Below are 16,002 nucleotides of genomic sequence, written 5' to 3'. Positions count from 1 at the left end.
CACTCCTCAGACCATTCCACTATCTCCTCCCATAACCTCACCGCACTCCTGCTCGCCCACGCTCTCACTCCTCATGACCCAAGCCGGGCTTTAAATATCCCTGTACTCCATCCCTGTCTCAACTCGCCCCATCCATCCCCCAGCTACCGAATCCAGTCCTCCATCAACCACCATCAACCAGTAAATTCAGACTCCTCCCATGTCGCCCCCCTCACGTTTAATCTAGGACCGCCCCTTCTCACTCTAACACACACACACACACACACACACACACACACACACACACACACACACACACACACACGTCGTCCGTAATGTCCCACAGCGCCAGCCCTTACCAAGGACTCTGAGCTCTGCAGCCGCAGTGGCGAAGTCGCGGGTGCGGGGCTTGTTGGCTCGGCAGACATAGACTGCAGAGTGCCGAGGCTGCGCGCTGGCGATGAGCAGATTGGTCCGGCCCAGAACGATGACATCTGTGGAGATAGGCTTCCCATCTGGTGATAGAGAAGGAGCAGGCTGGAGGGGGACGCTGGAACTGTCCCTCTACACCCTCTCCAACTACGAGGATCCCACTACACCACTGCAGTCGCTGGCTTGAATCCCAGTTCCTTCTAACTCTGATCCCTAGGTGGAAAGGCAGATGGGAGGTGGCTAAAGGCCTCTGGTGGGCGGGGCAGATATTTAATTTAATACAAGCCAGGCGGTGGTGGTGCACGCCTTTAATCCCAGCACTTGGGAGGCAGATGCAGGCAGATTTCTGAGTTCGAGGCCAGCCTGGTCTACAGAGTGAGTTCCAGGACAGCCAGGGCTACACAGAGAAACCCTGTCTCAAAAAACCAAAAACAAACAAACAAACAAAAGAAATTAATACAACCTTCTCTCTGTCTCTGTCTCTGTCTCTCTCTTCCTAACTCCCTAATTTTTTTTGAGGCAGGATTGCTCTGTGTAGCCCTGGCTTCCCTAGAACTCGCTCTGTAGACCAGGCTGGCCTCAAACTCAGAGATCTGTCTGCTTCTGCCTCCCGAGTGCTGGGATTAAAGATGTGCGCCACCACCACTGGGCTTTAATATAACCTCCTTTAAACTTCATTATTGCATGAATGTGTGTACATGTGAGCGTGCTTGCCTGTGCCTGTGGAAGTCAAAGGACAACTTTACGGAGTTGGTTCTCTCCTTCCATCTTTATGTAGAAGTTCCTGACTTGGAGCCTGTGAGATACTGTACCATCTTGCCCACTCCCTCAGTCTCCTCCGCACTCACCCTGTCGGACCCAGGACACAAAAGGGGTGGGGTCAGCAGAGGCCACACACTCCATCACGACACTCTGACCAGACACCACCGTGGTGTTCTCTGGGGCTGCCACAATGACTACATCCTGGCCCCTGGTAGCCTCCAAGGACCCTGCAGAGAAGATAGGATAGGATCGGCTTGCTACTTGCTGCTTCTGAATTCGCAAAGCAGAGGGCCAGGGGCATCATGATTCTTTCTGTCAGAGGGGAAAGCAGCTGCCAAGCAGAGCTGGAGTGGGCCTCAGAGTTCTTTCTCTTGGAGCCAGAATGAGTAGACCACACCTCCCTCCATATTTCCCCGCCCATAACCAGCCCACACCGCATCTGCCTTAGACTCAGCATCCCGTTCTAGATCTAAGACCGTCTATACCGCGTTGTGAGTTAGGCAGATCCCTTTCAAAGTGCCTCGGGGTTCTACAAGCAAAAGGTGGGCTGTCGTTTTTAAATCAAGGAAGCTTTGCGCTGTATTTCTGTGTCCAATTTCTCTCTCCATGCGGCAGAACGGTGAACACCTGGTTTGTCCAGCAGGGGGAAGCATAGACCTAGTGCCCGAGAGAGCGCAAAGACGGCCTGGAGCTGCAGAAGCCCAGGGACAAGAGGATGGAACCAGGGAAGAGGAGGGATGACACAATGAGCGACCTTGGGGAAGGCTTGCAGTGAGATCTGTGGAGTGGCTGCCGAATGCCAAACATTTGCCATTCCCATCTCAGGGTCACACAGATGGTGAGGAGAGTCAGGATTCAAAACAGGTCTTTGTGACCCCCAAACCAGTGACCTTGCTACTATCTTATCCTGGCAGGAGCTTTTCAAAGGAAGGCAGGAAAGAGACTTACAAAACAGCTAAAGATGCATGCCGCCAAGTCTGACGGATCCCAGGAACCCACTAAGCTGAAGAAGACAACTGACTTCCACAAATCTTCTCTGTTTACGAGTGCCATGGGACTCGTGTATGAACACACACAATAAATGTTTTTTAAAAATGGAAAAAAAAGAAAGAAAGAAAAAAAAAGAAAGACAGAAAAGGACCAGAGTACAGGTGACAAGGAACCAGACTGGCATATAAAAGGAGATGTGTGGGTCTCCTGTCCAGAGCCCTTAAGGCACCTGGAAGGGCAGAAGGGACCAGAGGCTGCAGGGCATTGACACCCCTCTTTTGATACCTTGACTTCTCCAAGTCCTTGTCCAACCACAGGAACCACAGACAACCCACAAGAAGGACGGAACCCCCTCCCCCCACTGCCCGTTGAAGTTCTCAAACCCCAGATCTATCCCATATAGAACTACTACCCAATCAGCTTTCTGAAAGACCTTGGTCTAGTCCCTTTCATTTCCAAGATAGCTGTCCCCAGAAATCCCCAGGTCTCCTGTCGGACTGTCCCCTTACCTCTGAGGGCCACACTGAGAGAGGCCTCCTGGCTGAATCGTTGGCGGGCTGAATTGGTGGCCACACAGCGGTAAGAGCCTGCATCACTGTCCTGGACATCCAGGATCTGCAGGACGCCATTGGGAAGGATGATGAGCCTTGAGAAGGAGCAGAGGGAGTCTGTGAGGTGGGGGAGGTGACAGAGGAGGTAGCCCATAGGTCCAGAAATGCAAGTCCAATCTTTAAGATACAACTTCATCTAACAGACTGGCAAAGACCAAAATGTTTAATAACAGCTCAGGCAGGTGAGGAAATCACGGAAGGCACAATTGTCCTGCAGGCATCACCACCCAGTACACTCTCTTTTCTGGGCAAGCTGGTAGCATGATCCAACCTGAAGGTGCTGTCACTCTAGCCCTGGCATTTCTGGGACTCTCTACCACAGTCAGTCTCAGACACACGCAGCTAACGCCTGTCAGTATTTACTGCAGCCCTGTCCACAGAGGCTGGAAACTGTTGGGTGCATCCTGGTTTCACAGGTGTGGGGACTTCCTGCAACGGTCCAGGAGCCATCCGCACTGTGTGCTTTGGTGCCACAGGATGACATGTGTGGAGACCCAAATTCTTACTAGTTTGTATATGTACTGTCCCCATAAAAGGGACTTGTTTCTGAGGAGAGGCCTGGTAGCCTGGAAGCTGGAGGCGTGAGGAATCTAACTTTTTATTACACACACACACACCCTTTCAAGAGTTTGGATGTTGCTGGGCAGTGGTGGCGCACGCCTTTAATCCCAGCACTTGGGAGGCAGAGGCAGGTGGATTTCTGAGTTTGAGGCCAGCCTGGTCTACAGAGTGAGTTCCAGGACAGCCAGGGCTACACAGAGAAACCCTGTCTCGAAAAAACAAAACAAAAACAAAACCAGAGTTTGGATGTTTTAAACCTCTTTTCTCCCCCTGAAGATTAAAAAAACAACAACCAAAACAGAGTTTGTGCACGTATGTTACCTGAGGTGCCTGCAAAGTTGAGAAATGGTCTGGAACTACAGACAGAGCTGTAGTTAGTGGTGTTTGTGAGCAGCCTGTTGTAGTGATGCTAGCGGCTAACTCAGGTCCTCCAGAGGAGTGGTTCACTTCTTAACTGCTGAGCCATCATCTCTCTGCCCCCCCCATTAACCTATTAACTATATTTCCTTTCCGTATTCCTAATAAAAATTTCCTCCCTTGATCCTCAAAAGAATCCCAAGAGACAGGAAAATCATTTTATGGTAACAAAATTGAATCTCAGAGTAGAGCGATCACTGTCACCCGCGGTTTTCATGCTGGAGAAGTTCAAACCTGAAACCAGGGCCTGGGGATACGGCTCAGTTAGTAGAATCCTTGCCTAGCACACACCAGACCCTGGCTTCCATGTTCAGCACTGTATAAACCAGTAACGCTCCATGCATTATTGTGATGAGAGCATTAGGGGGGTGGAGGCAGGAAGACCAGAAGCTCAAGGTCATCCTATGCCACACAATGCATTTGAGGCCATTGCAGATGATGTGACACTTTGCTACAAGACATCTTGAGCCCAGGTCTCCTGGTCCTAGAGGCCACGTTCAACCTCCTACTCACAGCTAGGTATTGCTGTGGGAGGGGATGGGTGTGGCGTCCAATAGTTTCCACCCAGCAATTTACATAGCAATTCAGAAGGCCTGGGAGATGAGGGCCTTGTTATCTGACCTACAGGATAGAGGGTTAAGCAGGCTAGGAGTCCTTGCTTGAGAAATGTGGGACAGAGAGGTTGGGGGACAGTGAGCATTGAGTATGTTCAACCATCAGGAGGTGATGAGACCTTCTACAGGGTCAGCTCTGAGCGGTGAAAATCTAAGGTGTACAGTCTGGGCGGAATCAGAGGACAAGAGGGAAGCTGTGTGCTTAGCCCTTGGAGAAGCAGGGGCTAAGGAATTAATTATAAATGTGGGAGCAGTGAAATGGCCAAGGGACTGGGGAGGGTATTGGGAGACATCCCAGCTGCTTGGGAATACAGATGCGCTAAGGTAAAGAGGTGGGGGCAGCGAAGCAGTGGAAACGTGCAGGGAAATGTCTGGGCCAGCACCCAACCTACTGCCATGAGAAATCAGATGAGAAAGAACACCCCTCTCGGCGGACTCTACCTCACAGGCTGCAATCTGTGGCTTTTCCTTTCCCTGGGGGGATTACCTCCACTTTCTAATTCTAAGGGTCCTTCTCTGGTCTTGCCAGGAAAAGGGAGCACCAAGTGCCAAGAGCAAACCTGTTCCTTGAGCAATAACGGTTCCTTAACTTTGTGCTCAGGAATGGATCTGCTCCTTCCCTGCGCACAGAGCTGCAGCTGCAGCCGCAGCCAGAGGCAAGGTGCTGCACTGCCTCCCCAGGATTGTCTAAACCCGTTCCGATTTTGTTACAGTGTGGTTTTGGAAGCTCTGGCTTCTGAAAGATGCCTGAGATGTACTGGTTAGTAGGGTAGAAGTTACAAAGTACTGCTTAAGAAGAGATTCTGATTTGGGGAAACATAAACCACAGGTTGGGGCACAAAGAAAAGGCTATGGTTGGCAAAGCTTGTGTAGTGCACGGGGGTTTCCTTTGTGAGGGGGATTACAGGGGCCTCTTATGTTTCCCTGTATAGCCCTGGTGGCTCTGTAGAGAGGCTGGCCTTGAACTCAGAGATCCGCCTGCCTCTGCTTTCCAAGTGTGCTGCCACCCGGCAGGAAATTTCCAAATATGAGAAGATACATGCCTTTCCTCACTTTCTTTTGTAACTGTGGACTTCAATACAGAAGCAGCAGTGGCCAGGGCAGAGAGAGCAAGATCTAACGTGTGTGACTCTGGCAAGTGACATGACATGTCTGGGCAATATTTTTCTCATCCAAATATAGGGTCTGGTGACTCCCACCCTGCATACATCACAACCCTAACCCTCTATCCATGGGCTTGCCTTCTTTAAGGGACATAGATATTGTAAGTCACAAACCCCAAACACATCTACATAGGTGTGTACCATGTGTGTATTTCAAAGGACATGGTGGAATACTCAAAACAGTGAGGCCTGTGTTTAGTCAATAGGGGACTTCCCTTTTCATTCTATAAGATTGTGTATTTTGGCATTTTAATATGAATTCAATTTTCAGTCTCATTCATTACTGATTCCCATGGGAGACAAAGTATCCCCTATTATTACAGATTAGTGTAAGTGGGGCTGGGCTGTAGCTCGGGTAGGAGAGTGACTGTCTAGCATACACAAAACTCTGGACACTCTGGGTCCTAGCCTCAGCACCTCATGGACAAGGCGTGGTGGGACATGCCTGGCACTTGGGATGTAGAAGCAGGAGAATTAGGAACTCAAAGCCAGCCTAGGCCACATGAGACTCTACCTTGAAATAGACAGACAGACAGACAGACAGACAGATAGGTAGGTAGATCATAAATACCAGGGAACTGCCCTGGTGGTTGGCCTTTGTCATTCTTTTCAAAAAGATGTGCCTTTCCCCTGTCTTTGTCTTTCACACTGTATTTGTGCTGCAAACACTCACGGCCAACTCTAAGGAATGCACTCCCTTGTGACCACTGAGCAGAGTTTATCACTAGCATATTTGTAAATCTGGGCACATGCAAAAATACACACCTTGGCCATAATCGAGTTGCCGTTTTAGATATTTCTTTATTCTCTGACACAATGTGCTGGGATATGTGAGTCTGGACTATTTATAGGCCAGGATCAATTTTCAGAGGACTTGGTGGCAAGCACTTCTGGGGCCTGGGAGCTGGCAGCCCCACCTTATGGGTGAGGTCTGTGGCTCCATGGGGTGATGCCTGAATTAGATGCTGGTAGGGGAAGTCTGATCCTCACTGTTTTGAGGAAGACAGCCTGGTCTACATAGTGAGGTCTAGACAAGCCTGGGATTCACAGGGAGACCTTGTTTAAAATAAAACAGAAACCTAACAATGAGAGAAAAACAAAAACACAATTAATAAATGGAGCCAGGGGTGTTTGCACAAGCCTATAATTCCAGGATTGCAAAATCTGAGGCAGAAGGCCAGTCTGGGCTGCCTAGCGAGACCCTGTGTCAGGAAACAAACAAATAATTGACCACCCAGTCTAAATAACAGTGCTTGGTCAGTGAGATAATTTTTTTCCCCTTTTTTGTTGTTTAGAATTTTAAAAACATATCTTTGGGCTGGGGGTGCAGCTCAGTCACATGTAGCGTGTCTAAAGCCCCGAGTTCCACCCCCCCCCAATACCACACAAACTGTTATTTCAGTACAGAGCAGAGAGAAAGATCAGGAGTTCAGGGTCATCCTTGGCTAATGTTGAATGTTTAAGGCTAGCCTGAGCTACAATGAGACCTTGTCTAAAACAAAACAAACAAACATACCATAAAGACTAAATTTGGGGAAATGACAACTTAACTGAAGGTCTTTCGATTTCATTTCGCAGGTATAAAGAGACAGAGCCGAATGGAATGTGCCAAGCATGAAGAGAGACCAAGCAACACTCGGTCAGCAAGGATCCTATCTGTTGACTATCTGATCAATAGTGTTCTGTGACTCTTCCGCACCTTCCACTCCCACCACTGGGTCAAAAGTCAGCAATGCCAAGGTAGCCCAACAGTCAAGAAGGAGTTGGGTGTACGTGGGAGTGATTTGCAAGCCGGTGTTTCTAAGCACGTGTGCTTCCATGCAGTAGAGGGTTGCAGAATGCCTGGGAGAGATCAAAGCCACATCCCTCACAGATGGGTAAGGAGCCATGAAGTGAGGATCAAGACATGAAGCCAAGCCAGAGGCCACAGCAGGGAAAAATAAAAATCCTGGTTGTCCTCTGGCTTTCAACCTAGAACCTTCCCTGGGCTTGTTCCACCAAGCCTCTGTCTTTATAAAATGAGAAGTGAATGAAACAAGATAGGCCCTGTAGCCTGCCGATCAGACGCCTGTGCCTGACAGGATAGTGTGGAGATAGGAAGAGAAGTAGGAGTCCAGGGAGAAACTCCAGAGGAATCTTGGAAAGAGCAGAGCAGAGGCCAGTCTTCTGCCAGCAGCCCTGTTGTGGTAATGAATAGATCATAGCCTCTGTCTGGCTCTTAGAGCCCTCGATAAAGGAAGAAGTGCATCAGGAGTGCTTGGAAGAGCTCTAGACTGTCCCCTAGTTTTGTGGGCCTCAGCCTGGTGGGTAGCTTCTCTTCCAGAGAGGAAACCTTCACTGGGCTAGAAGTCAGGCTAGTGGTTGGCTCTTGGGTGAGTGTAGGTGAATGGAGCCACTTTGGCTGTAAGAATCCCAGTTCTGAGAATGTCCAAGACCCCTCTGCCCTGCACATTGGGGCAGATTCTCTGAGGGACACTCACCGGGGGTCCTCAGGCATGGTCACTTGGTCCTTTTCCCAAGTAATGATGGGGGCTGGCAGCCCCTCGGTGTGGCATTCAAAGCGTGCCGTTCCGTTCTCTTCCACGGTCTGGGACTTGGGGTGCAGAGAGAAGTCTGCCAGTGCTGGGGATGAGCATAGTGAGGAGAGAGTGAGAGAGCCATTTCTGTCAGCACAGCCACGTAGAACACGGAGTCACGGAAACAGAGCTGAGCAAACCCAGAACAAGGGAGACACGGTTTGGAGAGCAGAGTGGTGGCCAAGGGCTAAGAAATGATTACTGGTCACATGGTGCTGGCAGCATGCAATTCTAAGGTACTCATAGTGTGACCATCATAGTCACACTATGTGTATTTCCTGGTACCCTGTGCCTCTAGAGAGCCCTGAGGAGCCAATGCCAGGAGGATAGGGCATGGTTATGTCCTTGTACGCTATGGTGTGAGTAGGAAATAGGAAGAGACACCTTTTGGGTCCCTGATCTCTTTCTGGCAGACAAGCCAACCCTGTACACTAGAAGTCAAAGGGCGGAGAAGGAAGAGTGATGGAGCACTGAACAGCAGGGGTAGACAGCAGCAGGAGGAGACCCAGTGAGTGGGACAGGACAGGAGGCAGGGAACCTGGGCTGGGCTCCCGGTTCTGATGCAGGTAACTAACTTTAGATCCTTCTCCCCATCCCTTCCGTTCCCTCTGGTCTCCAAATCTCCACCCTCAACCCAGATGCTTGCACTTACTGGCAAACTTGACCACAGCAACCTGGCTAGCCAGCACTCCCAGCGGGCTGTGGGCCAGACAGGAATAGCTGCCCTCAGTGACCTTCCAGATCCTAAGAGTTTCCTCATCACCACTGTCTTCTCGCTCTAGAGGCGAGGAGAGCCACAGGGAGCCATTGGGTAGCAGGTGCAGGTTGTCATGCTCCAACACAGTGTCTCCATCCTTGATCCATGTCACCCTGGTTGGAGGTCCAGCAGCAGTGGCCCCAAAAGTGCAGTCTAGCACCACAGCCTGCTCGGGGCCCAGGACCACTTGTAGAGGTCCCTCATCGCAGCTCAGCTTGACAGTTGTCTCCTGGGGCATCGGCAGTTCCCCTGTGAGGAGGAAGAGACACCAGGGCTGTGGGTGTGTGTGTGCATCACCCAGTGCCAATCACTTAAGGAGAGACCCCGTGTCCATCTGCACCCGTTCTCTCTTTGCCCCTTCCTTCCCGTCTCCCCATGATTTGACTTCTTTGCAGACAAAAGACCCAGCAGCTCACAGTAGCCCGTTGCAACAGCCAGAAAGAAGACTTGACCCAAATGTTTGCTCTTCACCTGATAAGTGACTAATATTATACTCAATCAGTGGAAGGGATGAAGTGCTCTGTGTGCATAGGAACACCCTGGAAACTTCATGCCAAGTGAAAGCCACCAGCCACCAGATGCCACACACTTTGTGATCCCGTTTCTGTGAAATGTTCCTTAAGTCAGTCAGAACGTAGATTAATGGTTACCAAGAATCTTGAGCAGAGAAGAATGGAGAGTGACCACTAAGGAGCATGGGGTTCCTTTTTGATGAGAATGTTCTCAACACAACCTTATTAGTTTATTCAAAACCACAGGGTGGAGAGGGGGTGTGAGGAGCCACTGCATAAACTGAGGGGGGTAGTGCACGTCTGTAACCCCAACACTCCAGAGAGGGAGACAGGAGGATCAATAATTCAGGGTTATCCTCAATCCTCAGCTATGTAGAAATTTGGAAGCCAGTCTGGACTACATGAAAATCTGTCTCAAAAAAAAAATTACCTGTACACGCGGTAAATTCTATATAAATTGTGAGTTGTAGAAATACAGAACAATACTTTCCTTTTAGGGTTGTCACGATCGTCATCTGGGTGATGTGTACACAGTGTGGCATTGCCTGGCGCTGTGTGGTGGCTCAGTGGTTTTAGTCCCCAGGAATCCAACGTTTCATGTATACCACTATTACTCACACCACAGGCTAGAAAAATGCTGTAGCTGGAAAACTCTGAGAAATGTACTGTGTGTGTGTGTGTGTGTGTGTGTGTGTGCGTGTGTATACTTACATGTTGCCTGTAGACCCTAACACTGCCCCTGCTATGAAGGGAAGAGAAGGAGGGTGAGAGTGTACACTATCCCATATCGAGGCAATAATCACAAAGGGAAATATTTCTTATCATAATCAATGCCCACCCCTGCTATGGAGCGATGGCTCCCCACGAGGGGGCTTCATCACAGTTGACCTGCTGTCTCTCTGTCCCATAAGAACTCAGTCACCCAAGCCAAGGTCTCTTCTCTTCTCAGTGTCCGGCTTGCCTCACCACAAGGCACAATGGCACCTCTGAAAGCCGACTAAGGATGGAGGTGACATCCCCATCATGTGGCAAGGCTGGAGGGACAAAGCAGGAGGGCTAGGCACTTCTTCCAGGTCTCAGTTTAACCGCTGATACAAAGATATCTGTTCCAGAGCAAACAGCACCAACCCACAAACATCCCACAGAGTGACAACTATGTTCCCCTACATACATGTTCCTCTGTCTGCTACACTGGTCAACACCTAGACCCCTCTGTGTATCCATGTTTTCTCCCTATAGTGTTCAAAGCGGAATAAGATAGCCCAGGGACTGGAGAGATGGCTCAGTGGTTAAGAGTACTAGCTGTTTGTTCAGAGCACTGGGATTCGGGCTCAGCACCTCTAACCTCACAGTCATCCATAGCTCCAGTTCCAGGGGGCTCTGATCCCCTCTTATGGCCTCTGCAGGCATACATGCAGGCAAAATACATATAAATTAATGATGATGAAAAGAAGTCCTAACTGGCTGAGGAAAGGGGACCTGGGAAGAAAATGTGAAGGGTAAAGGGTCAGAAAGAACCTGACCAGACTGCTACCCTCCCACTCCTTCAGCAGACTTCTGCTGGACAGGTCTGGCTTCAAGGCTGGCCTGAGTGTACATAGTGTGAGGGGAGAAGGCAGTCCCCTCCTAGTCAAGGTCCCAGGGGCTGGAGAGGTGGAAAAGTGTTCTCCACACAAGTGTGCAGATCTGAGCGTGGATCCTCACACTCACACCTGTAATCCCAGAACTGGGAAGGTGGAGACAGGTAAGTCCCTGGAGCCAGTTTAGCCAATGAGTTCCAAGTTCAGTAAGAGACCCTGTCTCGGAAATGAAGGCGAGGACTGGATAAGTGGCTCAGCCGTTAACGAAGGATATTTTTTACTTTTGCAGAGTACTGGGGTTCAATTCCCAGCACCCACATGGTGGTTCACAATCGTGTGTAGTTCCAGTTCTGAGGAACCTGAGACCCACACATCTGCACACACATATCCACAAGCAAAACACCCGTATGCATAGAATAAAATAAATAAACCTAAAATAAATTTTCTTTACTTATTTTAATATATTTATTATTAAAATATAATTTATTGTGATTATTACAATATAGTTTATTGTATTATTACTGTGAAGTTGCTTTAATGGTGATATCTGTGCAAGGGATGTCGGGACAAGACAGGCTCTGAGTGAACAAAGCGATCTCCTTGCTACAATGCTTTAGCTGCTGAGACAGCTGGGGGCCACTTCTGCCTCCACAAATTCTCCCTCCTCCTCATCTGTAGCGAACCAGTACTGCTGTATGCAGGACACCAGGTGTTTCATGTTGCTGTTACCCTCAGGGAACACCCCATCTCATCCATGCCCTCACTTTAAAAAAAAAAAAAAAGGACGATGACCTCTGACCTCCTCACGCACACCTACACATTCGCGTGGACACACACACAGCAACCAAGGTCCCAGTCTTGCCACTTCACCTGTGACAGTCAGGCGTCCTCTCTGGTACTCGGTTTCCACATATTTAAGATGAAGACGCTACTGATCCTGTGAGGGTCAACCGAGTGCTGCCTGCCTGTCAGGGGTTCAGGCCAGAGCCTCAAGAACTCCATCTTTTTTGGTTCGGTACTGGGAATAGAACCAAAGGTTTTGTGCAGGTCAGGCGAAAGCTCACTACACAGCTCTGCCGGAAGCCCCACTCTGTAAGACTCTGAGCACACGGTAAGGAGCTACCCAAACGGTCTTTGCAGCCCTTAGCATTCATTCAGTCCTTTCTCTTCTAAAGCCCTAGATTCCGTGATTCAAATTCAGAGTTGTGGAAGGCAAACCTGGGCTCCCAGCCCAGCAGCTTCAAATGCTCTGGTCCAGAGGCAGAACTGGAGACTTGGATTTCAGGGGAGAAAAGCCCCCACATAACACGAAGCCTCGAGCCCTCTGGCAGCCTCCCCACCCCCAGAAGCATGTCCGGGGCTTGAAAAATCCCCTGCCGTGCTGAACAAACACTGTGAACAGTTGGGGCCTGAGCAGCTGCTGGGTATGTCAGCAGCCTGGGCTCTGGCGGGCAGGACAGCCGCCAGAGGGGCTGGTGGCTGGCAGGGGGGCCTCAGGAGCTCCAGTTCCCTTCCTGAATATTCATGGATCAGCAGATGTCTAACTTCACCACCTCAGAGGAGCCCAACAAGGCGGAAGACGCAGAAAGAACAGGGTTCCGCCTCAGAGAGCAGCAGAACCCACAAGCCCTAGCAGACCCATTTCAGTGACAGCTTCCGCTGTCCAAGGTCCATTCTACCGATGAGGAAACTAGGGACGGGAAAAAGGGGTGGGGTGGGGGGGATCTGACTTTCAGGGGGTGAACCCGCAACTGGAGGGTGGAGAGGGATGCAGTTGCTCCTGCAAAAGAGGTTTTCCAGAAGCCAGCCTCCCTTCAAGAGACTTCTCTGCCTTCCTCCAGGAAGTCTCTTAAGAATTCTTCCTGTCAGCCCGGCGGTGGTGGCGCACGCCTTTAATCCCAGCACTTGGGAGGCAGAGGCAGGCGGATTTCTGAGTTCAAGGCCAGCCTGGTCTACAGAGTGAGTTCCAGGACAGCCAGGACTACACAGAGAAACCCTGTCTCGAAAAACCAAAAAAAAAAAAAAAAAAAAAAAAAAAAGAATTCTTCCTGTCACCTAGAGGTGAAACTGGCTTTGTCCAGCCTGGTCTACAGAGTGAGTTCCAGGACAGCCAGAACTACACAGAGAAACCCTGTCTCGAAAACCAAAAAACAAACAAACAAACAAACAAACAACCCCCCCACACCCCCAAAAGAAACTGGCTTTGTGCCTCTCCGCGCCATCATTGGTCCCCCGACGCCAGGATTCTAGATCCAGTCATTTCTTGCACAGGCTTGAATTAGCTCCTTCCCGAAACCCTTCTGTCTTAGTTTCTCCAGCCTTAAAAAAGAGAATCTCCAAACTCAAACATTTGCATCAAACTTCTTCTCGGGCTAGGGATGTAGCTCAGGATAGCAGGCCCCGGGTTTGATTTTCTAGCTCTGGATAATTAGGGCTTTACCAGTACACACCCAGAAAAGAAAATATCAGCGCCAGGAGGACCAGAAGTTCAAAAGCTCAGTGATTAAGAGTGTGTGCCTAAAACTTTCAGTTCCCAGCACTACACACACAAAGTTCCAGGTCATCCTCCTCAATATAGGGAGTTCAAGTCCAGCCTGGACTACATGAAACCTTGTTTCAAGGAAACCAAACTGGGGGCTGGAGAGATGGCTCCGCAGTTAAGAGCACTGGCTGCTTTTCAGAAGTCCCAGAGTTCAATTCCCACCACTCACATGATGGTTCACACCCATCTATAACAGGATCTGATGCCCTCTTCTGTCAGGCAGGCATACATGCATAAACACACACACACACACACACACACACACACACACGCACGCACGCACGCACGCACGCACGCACACACGCGAGCAGAAGACCAAACTAAAATTCTTACATTAACAGACAGCCTGAAATGTTATTTAATTAAAAAACCATTTATTCCTTTGTGTTTTGCCTGAATGTGTATACGTGTACCACATGTGTGCATGATGCCTCTGGAGGTGAAAAGAAGGCTTCAGATCCCCTGGATCTCAAACTTCCACGCTGGGAACAAAACTGGGGTCCTCTGCAAGAACAACGCATGCTCTTAACCACCGAGCTAAATCCCTAACCTCAACCTTACTTTTAAACTTCTTTGTACTCTGCCCACAAAATAGCAATGTTTACTTTAACGTGTGTATGAGCTTTCCACCACCAAGCCCATAATAGTAATATCTGTAAGAGGGTAGATCTTTCTTGTCCAAGGCCTCTTGCTCCCTCAACCCACTGCATAGTGACTTCCAAAGTCTTTTGCACAGGCATTTCCATTTCCCAAGACTGATACAGAGGAAGTACACACCAGGTACCAGGAGACATGCTTTGGCCTACAGGAGTTTCCCTCAATTCTCTTCTGTTTTTTTTGTTTCTGTTTTGTTGTTGTTGTTGTGAGAGTCCATCAGGGAAGCAGAACTTCTGTTTTGGAGCTCTCCCAGCCATTTCTCAATCTTTTCTTTTCTTTTTGAGACAGGGTCTTTCTACATAGCCCAGTCTATCCTGGAACTCAATCTGGAAGTCTAGCCTTGAACTCACAGAGTCGTCCCACTTCTGCCCTGAGTCCTGAGATGAAAGGGATTAAAGGCTTCTGCCACTGTGCTTGGCCCTCAGTCTTAGTTTTCAAACAGACATTTTCTTTCTTTCTTTCTTTCTTTCTTTCTTTCTTTCTTTCTTTTTATTCTTTTCTTTTTTCTCTTTTTTGATGTGCAACTCGGGTTGTTTGTTCTTGATCCTCATGCCTCTGCTTCTTTTACAGGTTTGTGCCACCAGTGGCTATGAGAAGCCCTTTTGCTCTCTTAAGAGGATAAATTAGATTTTATGACACCTACGAGAACCTAGTCAGAAAGGCACTTTGCTAGAGAGTTCCAGGGTCTCCTTGGAGCTATTTGGTGAAGTTATCAGGAGCCTGAGGTGGGTTCCATTTTCAAAGGAATGTTCAGGAAGAACAGGGCATGGGGGAGGGGAGCAAGGCCAAGGACTTGCCACAAATGTCAGAGCTTTCTCAGTCTCTGCACAGATTTATGGCTTGTTCTCAGTGAAGGGCCATCCTTCCTGACACCACAGGCCACTCTTCTTTCTCAAGAGGAGGCACAAGTCAGTTTCTTCTAGAACCTCGGCCACCTTCCTTACCACAACTAAGTCCCTCCCTCCAGCAGCTGGAAGGAGAGTCCGAAAGGCTGCCAAGGACACAAGGAGGGCCTCAACCCTCCCTCTAGCTACAATCCTGAGAAGGAGGCTCAGTGACCTTTAGGGTGACAGCAAAGCCACATACAACATGGCCTGCTTCCATCTGGGCCCCCTGATATCGTTACTCACCTACCCATCCCTAACAAGTCCCTGAAAGTCTCTGAGAGGGCCTTGTGAGCCCCCTTGCTACTTCTTAGAAAGGCTTTGAACCAGTCGTATTTAGACACTTGTCCCTCCTCTTCCTGCACCAAGGAAACTGGACACCGGATTGCTGCAGTGACCAATCTGGACTGTTGGTTTTTTGTTTTTTGTTTCTTTTTTTAACAAGGTCCCATGTAACTCAGGCTGGCCCTGAACTCTATCAACTTCTGATTCCCTTGCCTCTAAGTCCCAAGTGCTAGGATTACAGGCTGAGCCGTAGGGCCACTTGTATGCTGGGCAAAGCACTCTACCAAGTGAACTATAACCCTGGCCCTGTTTTTGGTCTGTCCTTAACAACCTCTTAGGATTAATCCTAGTTGGCCTTTTAGCATATAGAACAGCCTGTTGTGTAGAATAGATATCCAACCCAAATTCCTCAAGTGGCTGTGTAGACATGCAGACCCTCTCAAACAATATCACTGAATCTCTTGTGCTTTTCCAAGCCTCTGCTTTGTTACCTGAGCAAACATAATAGCTCCCTTCCGAGCTAAGAATGATCTGAGTAATGCAGGAAGAAACGGGTTGGCATACTGTGTTGCCTCTACCAGACACCCAATAAAATGTAGTAACACTGAAACTGGGAACTCAGGATATTCTCAGTTGATAGTATGTTTACCTACTATGCATGGAAGGAACCCTGGGTTTGG

General features: G+C 49.2%; 1 protein-coding gene across 2 annotated transcripts in view; it reads right to left on the bottom strand.

Annotated features, from left to right (window-relative positions):
• The window catches only part of Igdcc4 (immunoglobulin superfamily DCC subclass member 4), a 34,760-nt gene that overhangs the window by 14,643 nt on the left and 4,115 nt on the right, over positions 1-16,002 (bottom strand). For both annotated transcript variants that reach the window (XM_076925792.1, XM_076925793.1), the window contains exons 2-6: positions 8,758-9,111; positions 8,010-8,151; positions 2,673-2,809; positions 1,260-1,400; positions 339-494 (exon numbers count right to left, since the gene is read on the bottom strand). In XM_076925792.1, coding sequence (XP_076781907.1) covers positions 339-494; positions 1,260-1,400; positions 2,673-2,809; positions 8,010-8,151; positions 8,758-9,111 — 930 coding nt within the window. The remainder of the gene's footprint in view (positions 1-338; positions 495-1,259; positions 1,401-2,672; positions 2,810-8,009; positions 8,152-8,757; positions 9,112-16,002) is intronic.

This window comes from Arvicanthis niloticus, chromosome 26 (genome assembly GCF_011762505.2).
Source record: "Arvicanthis niloticus isolate mArvNil1 chromosome 26, mArvNil1.pat.X, whole genome shotgun sequence".
NCBI classification, from domain to species: domain Eukaryota; kingdom Metazoa; phylum Chordata; class Mammalia; order Rodentia; family Muridae; genus Arvicanthis; species Arvicanthis niloticus.
This window is presented reverse-complemented; position numbering and strand designations above follow the sequence as displayed.